At 37.8% G+C, this 14,529-nt stretch overlaps 1 protein-coding gene across 1 annotated transcript; it reads left to right on the forward strand.

The window, feature by feature from the left end:
- Positions 1-972: 972 nt before the first annotated feature.
- Positions 973-5,619, forward strand: CDKN2C (cyclin-dependent kinase inhibitor 2C (p18, inhibits CDK4)). The gene is made up of 2 exons (XM_006879663.1): positions 973-1,486; positions 4,883-5,619. Exons 1-2 carry the CDS (start codon positions 1,358-1,360, stop codon positions 5,258-5,260), a joined length of 507 nt encoding a protein of 168 aa, XP_006879725.1. The 5' UTR covers positions 973-1,357; the 3' UTR covers positions 5,261-5,619.
- The last annotated feature ends 8,910 nt before the right edge of the window (positions 5,620-14,529 follow it).

Genomic DNA, 14,529 nt, shown 5'->3' on the forward strand with positions numbered 1-14,529 from the left:
CTGCCCGCTGCCCTGTCGGCAGCACAGGCTAGGGGTACAGGCCAGAAGACCGCGAGAGGCTGGCGAAGTGGCACGGGACGCCGAAAAGACTGCTCTGTCGCCAAAAGGGCTACAGGACTGGCTGCGACCTGGAGTTGTGGCTACTCAGACTCATACTTGGAGTTTAGCCTGAGTTACTCAGGACTCCTCTACTCTCTGAAGGATAAAAAAAAAAAAAAAACCCCAACCAACCAACCAACCCAAAACAAGAAAGGAAAGAGAAAGGTAGCGTCTGCAACTCCGTGAGTGCCTACTGTGGGAAGCCTGAGCTGGCTTGATCGTAGGCGGGAAGTTACTGGTGGGTTGCCCGGTGCAATCGCGATGCTGCCGGGAGCTGCCCAAGTGGCTCCAGACACATAGACGCTTCTTGGCATCAGTCTCCTCCTGCCGCCGGCTGCTGAGAATCCTCGGACCAGGTGAAGCCGGTATGAAGGGCTTGCCGGGGGCCCAACGAGCGCCCGGCTGCCTGCGGAGAAGTAGCCGAGCGCGGCTCCCACGGCCTCTGAGGCTCGGCGGGGCTGCGGCAGCTCGGCAGGCGGGTTCCAGAGCCTTCCAGTGAGGCATTAGCCCGAGCCTGGGCCTGGACGCATCTGAAGGCTCCTCCTGTGAAGCCGAGACCGCTGGGAAGTGATTACGACCTGTAACTTGAGGGCCACGGAACTATTACCCCCCGTTTGCCTTTGGCGATCATTTTTAACCCCCAGGAGCACGTCATCATCCAGGCATCGCGGCGCTCACCCTGCAGCGGAGCACTCAAGACTACCCCTTCCGCGCGACGGATGGAGACCAAGCCCCCGAGAGGACCTACCCCTGCAGTCCTGGCTTACGCTGCTCAAGTCACCAACGTGAACTAGGGTGGGTTGTTGCCTTTTCTTCTCCTTTCTCTCCTTTCAAGCGTCTTTTCTTCCGCGGTATTTTCTGCCCTGGCTAGTCCCTTAAGTCAGCACACATTCCTCATAGAGATCTGTAGCGAAGGTACGTGACAGCTCTGCCTACATCTTACGTCCAGAGTAATTTACAAGGAATGTGTGTTTGTGTTGAATCACCAGAATTCTTCGTAGGGGTTAAGCTAAAAAGCGAGGAGAGGAGCCCCTCTCCAACGGCTCAGTTTTGCTGAATAATCACGTGTGAATCGAGGGGCGGGCTTTTGGCAGGCAGATCTTACTAGTATTTACTACCAAGCTCTACTCCAGAAGATTAACCATCCCAGTCCTTCTGTCAGTCTCCGATGCCATCATGCAGCCTGGTTAGGAGCAAAAGAAAGGAGAGAAAGGAAAACAACTAATTCATCTTTTCCCGATCGTCAGGACCCTAAAGAATGGCCGAGCCTTGGGGGAACGAGTTGGCGTCCGCAGCTGCCAGGGGGGACCTAGAGCAACTTACTAGTTTGTTGCAAAATAATGTAAACGTCAATGCACAAAATGGATTTGGAAGGACTGCGCTGCAGGTTGGTATCCAGATAGGTGGGGGAAACAGGTCAAAAATATTGCCTATGTGACCGGGGGTTTCTAGAATGACAACTTTTAAGCTTGTAGGGGTACAGAATTTCACTGTTTTTAACCTAGTTGGTTGCCATATTTTATATCTTTAAATGGATCCAACTCCCCACAATGACGTACTTGTATTTGACAAACTCGTCAAATACAATAATATCCTCGATATCAAGTGGATTCCAAGTTTAGTTTTAATTTTTGGAATTTTTTTTTACGGTGGGGATTCAGCGCTGAGTTTGTGTGTGTGTGTATGTGTGTGTTTTCTAAACAGCTCTGTAAACATATTATTATTATTATTACTTTAAGTAAATATACTATTATTAGTGGTTTCACGTACTCTGCCTCAATTATTGACTTTAACATTAGTTTTACTGACTGCTACTGAAGGTGAAGGTGTTTTCCCTTCCAAACATTTAAAGTTTTCACAAATAACCTTTTCGTTTGGAATAGGTGGCCTGGGCACAGGGACAGGATGTACATTTCACTGTTAATGTAATAATATCATCCACCAATTCTGGAGTGAGGAAAAGCAGAATTTTCTAATCAGAACTCAGCTATAGGGCTTTTGTCTTTGCGGTCGTGTCAGTGGTCTGCTTTAATTTTTAGCAATTAGATTTGCAAGCAACAATTGAAACATGTCCAAGTGCCAAGTATTATTGTACCTGTTAATATTTTTCCTCCTCTGAATGTTATCATGTAAGCTGGTTAAAATATTTAGAAGGATAAATAAGGCAAAGTAGTCTCAAATAGTTGGTTCTTATCTGCGTTTTGACGATGTTCTTATGAACTAGTCTTATTTGGAAATGCAACACTGGAGTCTGTTTTTAAAACTGGTGAGGAATAGGGTTTTTAAAGGTCTTTGTTTTAGTGACAAGAATTTTAAATTTAAGTAGCAGGGAAGATATCATTAACAGATGAAGTCCTTCTAGTCTCTACATTTTAAAATATACTAACCTTTAAAAAAATACAATGTTAAGGAACTTACACATGAACACCAAATTATATTATTAGTAAAGGTATATTAATTAGAGAAAGGATTTGGCTTTTTCTTTTCACCTACTAGTTTTAAACTATTTTGGTGGTGATAACACTATCACAAATTTAATATAATGAAAAGTAACATACTGAAAAACCTCAAAAGATTCTATCAACTTCACAAAGAATGAGAATCTATCCATGTTTAGAATAAGATCTTACAGGGCTTCTGACGATCAAGAAGGCTGAGAGATGAACACTGCAAAAAGTTTTGACAAGCATTTTAAACATAACTCTGCAATATTGTTTATATTAAACATACTTATCATGATATTAACACCCACTTATTGTGGCTTAGTTCTATTATATATAATGAAACATACAGAAATACAAACAGGAGTCTGAGTCTTATTTTCAGTATGTTTAATCTGATTCTAATATTGTGTCATAACTCAAGAAAGACTTTGAAAACAGTTTCCAATATCACCATTATTTTCTATTGCATATGTCAATATTCTCCTACAGTTATGTTTATGTAACTCAATTACAAGAGCATCCCTCCCTTCCTAGTGCAAGTTTTTTCAGTAGGCCTTAATCATACATTTGCTTTATAAAAATCCATGGTGCCTATTCTTGTTTTTTCCGTCGTAGGTAATTAAATGAGACGAAATCTCACAAAGAATGAGACAATTGTGTCCAAAACAGATTGTGCCCATTTTTAATAACCAAAAACTTTATTTCATTTAAGTTCTTTACAAATATATAGTGTCATTTTTACTACTACCTCAAAGGAAGGGCTGAAAGTCAGCAATGTTTTATCCACAGGGAAACTCCATATCCTGACTACCTGTATATTTTGCATTTACAAAATATTCATCTTAGTATATGATACTATTTTATTTATTTTGTGATTATTTTTAAACAAACATTTTTAAAAGACCTGAATCAACTATATGTATTTTCTAATAGATTAAAATTTAATTTCACAAACATTTGCATGTCTGCTATGCATCTTATGTATTGTAACTTTGGATTAGCTAAAAATGTCTGACATATTAATGAGTCTCTATTTTTTTCACTACTAAATTGTATGTATCTCATATTTGCCTTATGTTCTATAAGTTATTTTAGAATTGTGATGAAGGCTTAGCAAAGACTTCTTATTAGAAAGAAAATGTTTAAAATTCAGTAAATATTTGTAATATGAATTATTTGAAAGTTAATTGCAAATGATAATTTCACATTCTGATTTTTTAAATGTTGCTAGTTTACAGAAAGCTATTACTTAATGTTTTATTAAAAACTGTGAAAGGAAATAAAACAGAATCACCAGCTGATTATTACAGGGGTTCAAATCACAAGACAAAGCTGTGTTCCAAAATACATATTGAACATCTTAATTTTTTTTTCTCTTCTTTTGCTCAGTTGAAAATCAAGAGGATAATTAGAATTTTGAGAAAAAATAAGTAATATAAAAGTATTGCTTTGATTGTTTTCAAGAGCAATGACTATAAAGTCATCTCCTATCTAATAAAAAACATATGAATATAGGTTTAGATAAATTGAAATAATAAACAATGTAGAACATTGTTGCTTTTCATTAACTTTATAATCAGTTACACTTTGTAATTTGAAATGGAAGATTTTAAGTACTGACTACACTTCCTTGCCAGGTTAAAATAATTTGCAAAGGAAAAATAATAGAGTTAAGTTGTTGAGTTTTTAAAAAATAAACTCTTGGAATTTGGGGGCTGTGTCTATTTTAGGGGATATACATAGCAATCATTTAAGAAGGTATCAGATCTGGATTTTTCAATTGATAGTTTTTATACTAGATGATGGAAAGTATATTGAAATTCTTCTTGACAATGAAGAAATTCACCAAGCTTATTTTTTAAATAGCTGTACAAAAAAAATAAATTTTACTTATATTTTATCTGCCCAAATTAAGACTCTGGCACAATTTATAAACATGAACACACAAACAGAAGGAGATCTTCTATTTCCTTTAAATACAAAATGTTGATAAATATATGAACACAACTCTTCATGGGAGTTAGAGGACTGAATTGTCCTCTAATTGATTTTTAAGTTTCACTTGTTCTGTTTGACCGTTTTAATCTACTTTGGGACCATTTAAGATACTCTATAACAAAAGTTCAATTTTTAAGAGTTTTCTTCTATTTTTACCTACTGGTCCTTCCTTTCCTGCCACTGAGCCCTTCAAATTCCATCCTCTGAGTCTTACTGAAGTCTTCTTTCAGCAAGAATTAATAGATAAAAGTAGGACAGCTAGATACTTAAATTTATTTATTAATTTATTTTACTGAAGCTTAAGAAGTTGAAGAATTCTACCATTTTTACATCTTTTCTAGGTTATGAAACTTGGAAATCCTGAGATTGCCAGGAGACTACTACTTAGAGGTGCTAATCCCAATTTGAAAGACCAAACTGGGTTTGCTGTCATTCATGATGCGGCCAGAGCAGGTTTCCTGGACACAATACAAACTTTGCTGGAGTTTCAAGCTGATGTTAATATTGAGGATAATGAAGGGAACCTGGCCTTACACTTGGCTGCCAAAGAAGGCCATCTCCCGGTAGTGGAGTTCCTTGTGAAGCACACTGCCAGCAATGTGGGGCATCGGAACCATAAAGGGGACACCGCCTGCGACTTGGCTAGGCTCTACCGGAGGAACGAGGTTGCTAACCTCTTGGAGGGAACTGGGGCAGGAGGAGCTGCGAATCTGCAATGAATATGGGGAGAGCTATCCCACACACTCTTTCAGCTAATCTGATAGCTATCCAGACTATTCTAATATTTGGTAAAATTCTGCTTTGTCATATTTGAAGTAACTAGTTAAATCTCTTGAAATGGCATAATCGGAAATTGTACTACAGGTTTTTATTTAAGCAACTTCTTTTTCACCTGCAAAATCTTGAGTTCTAACATGTAATTGACAATAGCTTTGGCTTTCTTAGGGATATTTTATCTTTGTCTTTTCCCCTGCTCCTCCCTTTGTCACACTTATGACTCAACTTGGAGACTTTGCTTTTAAAATGTGGTTTGTCCTATGCTTCATTTGCCCTATTAAAACACTTTTCAAAACAGAACTATGTTTTTCTGTGAATTCCACTTGTTCTGTTAACCTTCTTTGGGAGAAAGATGTGGCAGTCTGCGTCTGTAAAGATATCTAGCCTTGGAAAACCCCTGGGGGCCTTGCTACTCTGTTATAGGGTCACTAGGAGTCAGAACAGACTTAAAGGCAATGGGTTTGGTCTGGGGTTCTACTCTTTCCCTAATACAATTTGCTACTAGCCAAGGAGAACTACTCCATAATGTTTTAAGTCTTCACATTAGAAAAACCAGACCACTTGCAAAATTGGAGATATTCTAATGATGATTCAGTTTTTCTTTTCTTCTCTTTCCATCCCCTACCACAAAATACTTTACTTGGTGCCTAGTATTTCTACCTAAAAACAATATAAGCACAGCATGTTTTTGAAGCTCAAATGTGAGATTTTTTTCCAGAGTGAATTTTTCCTAATGTTCAATTTTTCTTTTACTTGAAGTTAAGTAGTTGAAGAACAGGTTTTCTAAGTAGTTATCTAAAAATAAATGTTACTTCTAAAAAGCTACATTTAAAATAAAATGCTACCTTGAAAGTACTTCACATTAGCAGACCTTTCAAAAGCCACAAAATAAAACATTTTGTTAAAGAATTCCTTTTCAAAAATTGAACTGTAAGTATGCTAAGTATAACACTGACTTTTCCTCCATGAATATAACAAATATGAAATAATAAAATGCTTCTGTATAAAAAATATAAGGCAGATACCTTTTATTAGGAGACATAAAGCACAGTTGGAAAACACATACAGGTCAAAACTAATTTCTGAGATGAAATAATATAGCGACTTTAAATTGGACACTCCATATGATATTTGATTTCTAGAAAACTTTTTAATTAAAGTTTATAAAATTTTTTAGAATACGCTAAAATAAAATCTAAAATTTTTGAGGAAAAGGAAATCTCAAATTTCCAAGATTTTTCAGCATCTAGTCTTATAATTTTATTTTTTAAAAACTTACCAAAACATTACAATGCAGTTACTACTTGTAAATACTTTATTTTTTAACTCCCTTATGAGCAAAGATGTTTTATATTAAATTTTCCTCCTTCTATTTAGTAAACTGCCTGCCCTTCCTCCAAGAAAAGCAAAACACTTCAAGGTTTTTTGAAGGGCATGGTTCTTATGCCTGCCTTCACAAAGATTTGAATGGTTGCAGGTAGGGGTTTAAAAAAAATTATTTTCCATAACAGAATAAAGGACATGAGGAGGAGAACTATATAAAGTATAATCCTTCTTATCTTTCTCTAAAATCCATCTTCTCTTAATGCAATTGGACTTCAGCCTCTGCCACAAGCTCCTAGAATGAGTTTTTATGGCAATATGAAACTAAATTTAGTACACTACATTTAAAATGAACAAAGTTGAATTTGAAATTATTTTGAACAAAAAACATGTTGTCTTGTGGAATTAAAAAACAGTCAATATATAAAATACACTATCTGATTAAGCTGATTTTTCTGAACAAAAGATTATTACTGAAAATAATAAAACCACCCTCTTCGCAAGTTACATCTATGTAGAGGGGAAGTCTGAATTTTACATTAGTATCCACTGAGTCTCAGAATTAATTTCATAATGCAAATGCCATTGAAAGATTTCCATTGTAAAGACATGGGACGTTCATAAAACTAAACAGAACTGACTTCTTCAGCTTTGTTCTTCAGTGGTCAGAGCACCATACAGAGAAAAAAGGATTCTCTTCATCAGCCTAAAATTTGCTAGGCTTAATATATTGCCACGTTACTCTGGGTCTTCACAGGAAATAGCTCTGCTAATCTAAGTATTTTAGAAATGAGTGAATGTGGTCCTCTCTAGGAAATATGACAAGTCATTGTTCAATCTCTGAAAACCTCAACATTTACTAAGACTCTTGAAAATACCAAATGTATAGATGTAAGAGAACGACTCTTAAGTTGCATGGAGCTGATAAATGGGAAAGGGTCTGGTTTTATTCAGATGCAGAAGACTGAGGTTCAAGTTTTAATAGGATGAATGAAAGATGCTGTAGAAAGGATGAATACAAAGCAGAGATGGCGCTTTCAAAACGAGCCCTTCAGTGGGTCCGCATCTATGTAGGGGAAACAGGCTCAGCCTTTGTGGGGTAAACTGATCCAGGCTTACACTTGAGGACAGAGGCGTGCTCATAGGACCGTAATGAACATTCTGGTCCCTGAACCACTAAGCAAAATGCATTTAACTTATTTCAGAAGTGAATTAAGAATTTTCAGAAAAATCTTACACATCTTGCAATGATGTGATGAGCTCATACACACACACACACACACACACACACACACACACAGAGTCGTGGGAAAACAATTGATAGACTTCTCTCGTGTTAATTAACGATCATTGTGGAATCCATAGCCTTTAGTTTGTTTCGAAATCTCAGACACAGAAAGGTTGCTTAAGGCTTTCACTGGCAATAGAGATAATGGCCCGTTAGAGCTGGACGCTGAAGTGCTGGATCAAGAAAGGCAAGTATTTGCAACTTTTCTGAGTGTCCTAAGGAACCTTGATGAAAACACTGCGGGGAAAGTCCCTGTTTGGGACTCCCGGGACTGTTTTCTTAGGGCAGTTCCATGAAAATAAGACTCAGGTAGAGAAGAAGAGACAAGCTTTCCCCCCACCCCACCCCACTCCATACGGAGGTTAAACTCTGCAGATAGCCAACGCAAGCCTCTGGGTTGTCTGTGCTGGGGCTGCGAAGACTTTTCCTTCTATCCCTTTGAAACTTTTTCTCTAGATTCCAGCTAAGGTCCCGAGCTCCCAGGCAAGGCAGCAGGAGCCCAGAGCTCCCTCAGGGCGCGCAGAAAAGCCCGAAGTGGGGGTGGGGAGTTGCAAAACCGTTAGCTGGCCTGTGTTGGTTTTTTTTTTTCTCTCTCTTTCTCCCCCCCCCCTTCTTCCTTGCTATGGGTTCTTTTCTTTTCTCTTCCTGTCCAAATATTTTAAATTTCCGCGCCTTAAATAACAGTCTCCTTTTCTTTAGTTGGTTTCCTCGGCAGGTTTGGCCGCCCGCTTGTCTCTGCCCCCCAGCGGGCCCGGGCGCCTGGGGCGCGTCGATGCTGCCTGAAGCCCCGGGAGCAGCCCCTGGGCCCTGGCCGCAGCCCCCCCGCCCCGGCCGGGCCCTAAAGTCACAGCCCCCTCCTGCCGCGACCTCGCCTGACCCGGCTCGCCGGTCACCCGGATCCAGCTCAGGCCGCCCCCCCTCCCGGACGCCTGACTGCCTCCCAGGACTTTGGAGCGTCTTCTGCTCTGGGGCTTGGATCCTGGTCTCCCTGGAGCGGTGGCAGGACTGCTGCGATAGAAAGCAGCAGAGCAGGCCAGCGGCCAACGCGCGCCCCAGCCCCCACCACCAGGAACTCTGGAGCGCCCTCGGAGTGAGTGTGTGCGCGGTGGCTGGGGCGAGCGGGTGCACCGCGCAGGCGGCAAGGGGAGCCGGGGGCGGACAGCGAGCGGGCCGGGCTCCTCCCGGCCACGGCCAGGCGTCCCAGGGGCTGCCGGCTGCACGGGCGGCCGCTTCCTCGACGCTCGGCCTCAACCCTCAGGCAGCAGCACTGGAGGAGGGGGCGGCGGTCCTCCAGGATGGTGACCTGTGCCTGAAGGCTGGGGCTGGAGGGACTGCAGATGCTTAGCTCTTAGCAGGACGCGGCGGGACGGCGAGGGCAACGCCGGGTCCAATGTCAATGCCAATACGCCGCCCCTCCCCCACGACAGCTGAGGACAGCCGGCCCGAGCTTCACGTCCAACTGCGTGGAGCAAATGCCTCTGGCTTTTCAGCCCTTGAGACTGTTCGCAGTATTGCTTCCCTCCTTTCCAATAAATTGTTAGACGTCCAGAACTGAAAATACAGGTTCATTCGAAGGGACCCTCAGCTTGAGACACCTAAAATCGTAGGCCCGCCGGGGCTTTGGGTAGGGCTGGGGTGCGCAAAACACCTAGAAAGGTTCTTCTTGTTTTTCAGGCTAGAATAGATCGGAATATTGAGTGTGGATTTCAGAGGTGCCTCAAAAGAATAAAGACTTCTCAGATCTGGATATTGACTAGGCAAATCAAGGTTTCGGTGAAATGTTTTCCATCTGCTTTAGAAACTTTGTGCAAGCTTCAGGTGTCGGATGTGGTCTTGGAATTTTACCCGTCAGAAACATTAAATAACACGGTGTACCACACTGGGCAAGTGAGCAAAGGTTATCCTTCCCACCACAGCACCTGCAAAAGCACATATTTTGCTTCCTGAGTTCTAAAATGGCTTCTGAACTGTCCAGAAGTACCACCACATGTGTGGTTGTGGACAGAGGAGGGAGGAAGGACTGTGCCAGTTCAACACTTCTGCACACAGGCTTCCCCCCTACAAACACATCCTAGGCACTTCCCCTCCCCACCTCTGGGAGGGAGGAACCAACATCCCAAAACACTCACGTACAGTCAGCCAAAAATATCAATCAGCTCTTTTGGGGAGGAAGTATAAAGCCACCAATCCCTATCTAATAATGCCGCATTACTTTTGAACATTAACACGAAATTCTACAAATAATGTCATGTAGATAAGAATTTACGAGGAACTTAAGACACATGTTCAATGAAATTGCTATTATCTTTTAAGATTAAAATGCTGTGACATTTTGAAATATTGGAAGACAGATTTTTGTCCCTTCTTTATATTTCATCAGTACAGTAGTTAATTAGAAACAAATTTGATATTCTATCTTAACCATATCAAGCAGTATCATGCTGATTTTAATAATTTTATTTTCGTTATATGCCTTAGTTATTCAGATTCCTTTCATAGACAGCAAACTTCGCATATCAAGTAAAATTATTAATATTTGTTTAGAGTTGAATTTTTAATTTAGAGATACCAAATAATTTTACAGTCATATTATATTATAGTCCAAAACTCTCTTCCTTCTAACAATTTGCACAACTTGCTGATTAGAATGTCTTTCCTGAGTTTAAAACTTATGCCTTGAAACATGATTTCCTAAGGTAAAAAATAACTCACTGGTCTTTAGAAGTTGCAATTCTATGATTTGGCTAATGTAACAGTATTTTCTTTTCTTACCTTTTGTAACTATTAGAAAACAATTTGGCCCAAAAAGTTCTTGTTATAGTTTTCTCCTTCTGATGTTTTTTACTGAACAGTCAGACCTGCTCACTGATGTAGCAGTGTGTCCATTCTGCTAATTCAAGCACATCAAAGTTAACAGGTATAGATCACTTAAAATGAATGTATATTTCATCTTGGTCAAAATTCTGAACAGACCTGAATGAAGTTCAACATTCAAAAGGCCAAGGATACTTAATTTGATTTAAGTATTACTCCTGAAGACTTAATCAAGAGTAATAAGGTTTTGTGATATTTTAAGATGAAAGAAAAAGCTGAGTTTTAGAAGAATAAACCAGACTGAACTATTAAGCATCACTTGCTGATGACTTAAACAGTGTTACCTATGTCAGAATTCAAGCAACCAATGGGTAGATTGTAGTATGATTTTTAAATGTGAGCAATAATATGTAATAATCATTAAGATACTAACCAGCCCTTCCACAGTATATTTTTCATTGTAAAGTAAAATATAACCTAAAGCATAATAATTATAACATTTTTTACACTATCATATTACCTACAGGTTTGTATGTCCCTTTTAAACAAGAAAAATTTAAATTTTTTTCCCTTCATGGTTTAGATGAACAAAAGCAGCATGCTAGAGGTTTCCAAATTTCCTTTATTCTTGCTTCCTCAGCCATTTCATTCTCTATTCACAAATACTACTTGAACTTTTAAAACCATACATGGTAAATGCTAAACAGTAGCTTTTATCCCTAGTAATTCCAATTTATGATAGACCTATGGATAAATAAATATATATATATCACCTATATTTTACTTAAAATTAAAAGCATTCATTAGATTATAGCAATTGAGCACTTATGTTTAGAACATAAATTAGTGCCAGTGTTTTAAAATATTAAATGTTTCACTATATGCTAAGATTTCAACATAACACTGGAAGCTATAACAGCTTACATTTAATTTAAAGGTCTCATAAAACAATTTTATATATTTTAACTTACCATATGAAGATAAGACTGATTGTTTTCACTAACAAAAAGTTAAGCTGGTTCATCCAACAACAATAAAATGGTAATATTAGTTAAACTGTTAACATTTGTAGGAAAAATGTTAAAAAAGGATTATGATATCAAATCCAAAGCAATCTTAAAATACTACTTCTAATGGAATATTATATAATTAATAGTAGTGCTTGTTATTAAATACTTATATTTTGTACTTTGCAAAGGACCAAAGTTTTCTATGCTTCTCTATAAGCACATAGTTGGTATGAAGTAGATAATAAAAAGAACACTTTTTGGTCCTATCCTCTTTGAGTATATTTTGTGTATATGTATATGAGTATATGTGCACATATTTAACTATTTCTTATTAAAGTTCTACACAGAGCTAATAGTTATTTTTCATAAACACTACCAATTCACTTTCACATTTCTATTTTTAAAGACACAGGTAAGATAATTTTCATTAATCATTTTAAGATACATACAGGATTATTTTCATTAATCTTCCAAGAAAATATATAACTTAAAACTCAGAACTAAAATCACTGGTGCAGTTTCCAATTCTCCTTAAATTTGTTTCAAAGTCTTGTCATGAACAAATATATACAAAAACCATTTACCACCCACAGTTAATGTAATCACATTTCAAATAGTAGAGCTAGGATTATTACAGTGACAAGAGGAAGAACTGCTATTTTAACTGTTTTGAAAAGCTAAATAATTAAAGGTAGGTTAATTGAGTATTAATGGTATGAAGGACTATATGCTAAGAAATCCAGAAGCAGGAACAAATCAAAACCAGTAAAAGATACTCATCAAATAATCTATGACAGAACAAACAAAATTATTATAATGAGAAATATGAGCAAATTATTTTTATTATATGGCAATTTTCCCATTTCCAATGAACTTTTCTACTATTTTCACTTGAATAATGATTTTCAAACACATAATTAGAAGAAAATTAATTAGTATTCAGTCATTATAAAATTTATGCATATAATATGCTTTGTTTGTATATAATAAACATACATTTTATCTAGAAATAAGTTCAGCATCATTCTGAAAGGATGAGTAGATACAGTTGGCCATCTGAACTAGACTATGAGGTTATTCAGTGTGAAGCCAGAATAAGATCATGTGGGCAAGATTACTGGACTAAGTATTAACTGATTCACTTTAGAGTATCCAAAATGACTCTGAGTTAGGATAAATTTAGTAGAGTTATTTACATATACCACTATATCACTAGAAAGGCAAATAGCTTAATATTAAGGCAGTTATTTATAAAAGAAGAAACACACACACACGTTGTTACTGGTGTGTGCCAACAGGTTGGAATAAGCCCATAGTTGACCCTCTAGCAAGTTTTCAGAGGCAATAAATCTCGGGGAAGAAGATTGCTCATCTTTCTACAGCAGAGTAGCTGGTGGATTCAAATATCATGCCTTTGAGACTACAGCACAACTTCTTACCATTAGGCCACCAGAGCTGCCTACATATACATATATTTTTTTTTCCCCAGTAAAGAGAGACATCACAGCTGTTATGGAGAAATTTACATGATAGCTTTAATTGAAAAAGAAATTATTACCTTAAATATTTTTATAAATAAGGGCTTAATTATAATAATTTAGCGTTTTACAATACACAACAACAAAAATGTGATTAGTATCTACTAAAAACACAATATACAGTGAATTCTTAGTATTATAATTGAAAATATTTTCACAAAGTACTCCAAAGCATTTTTTCAGTCTATCAGAGCTCACTAAAAAATTGCGTGCCATATTATAAAGTTAGTGGATAAAGTTTTATCTAGTCACTATAAAAGAATTTTAAAAATCAATGCCTTTCAAGGAAAAGAATACCCTGAATCATCCATATGTAGGAATTTTCAGTTGCACTTTTTTGTCATCCATGAAGAAAAGCATTATATTTTGATAAATAAAAGACTAATTTAACATCTTTATAGTAATGCTATGAGTGGTGGTCAATTTGATGGCACATAACAATAACAAAATATTTTACAAAACAACTATGAGATATCTTCTCACCCCAGTCAGAATAGCAAAATTTAACAGAACAGCAAGCAACAAATGCTGGGAAGGTTGTGGAGAAACTGAAACCCTTATTCACTGTTGGTGGGAGTGTAAAATGGTACAACCACTGTGGAAGGCGGTATGGCACTTTCTCAAAAAGTTACAAATATAGAGACCATTTGACCCAGTAATTCCATTGCTGGGAATATACCCCAAAGAGACCATAACTGACATCCAAGTAGATATATGCACATCCATGTTTATCGCGGCTTTGAAACAACCCACGTGCCCATCAACAAATGAATGGATAGAGAAGCTGTGGTATATTCGCACAATGGAATACTACACTGTATTGAAAAACAAGGAACTCATGCAATATTATTCAAAATAGGTGACCCTGGAGGACATTATGTTGAGTGAAATATCTCAGTCACAAAAGGACTAATACTGCATGGTGCCACTGTTGTAAAACAGGACTGACCTCAGGGTTGGGGGCAGACTGAGAAAGATGGGTTCAATAATGTATACTGCATTGAAACAGATAAGGGAGAAAACGGTCTAAGAGGGATACTTTATTAGGTATTTTTGTCCTGATAGGAGTCCAGAATGAAGGCTATATAGTGAAGTGGACCTGGGGGATTGTAAACCAATGAAAGAATTTGCCTTTTACTATTCCAAGAGGGGGAGGGTTGGGAGGGGCGAAAAGTGCAACAACGAATGAATGGAAATCCAAAGTCTCTGTAAATTTTTATTGAAATTAATAATAAATT

This window comes from Elephantulus edwardii, unplaced genomic scaffold (genome assembly GCF_000299155.1).
Source record: "Elephantulus edwardii isolate Elephantulus edwardi_28Jun2011 unplaced genomic scaffold, EleEdw1.0 scaffold00005, whole genome shotgun sequence".
Lineage (NCBI taxonomy): Eukaryota > Metazoa > Chordata > Mammalia > Macroscelidea > Macroscelididae > Elephantulus > Elephantulus edwardii.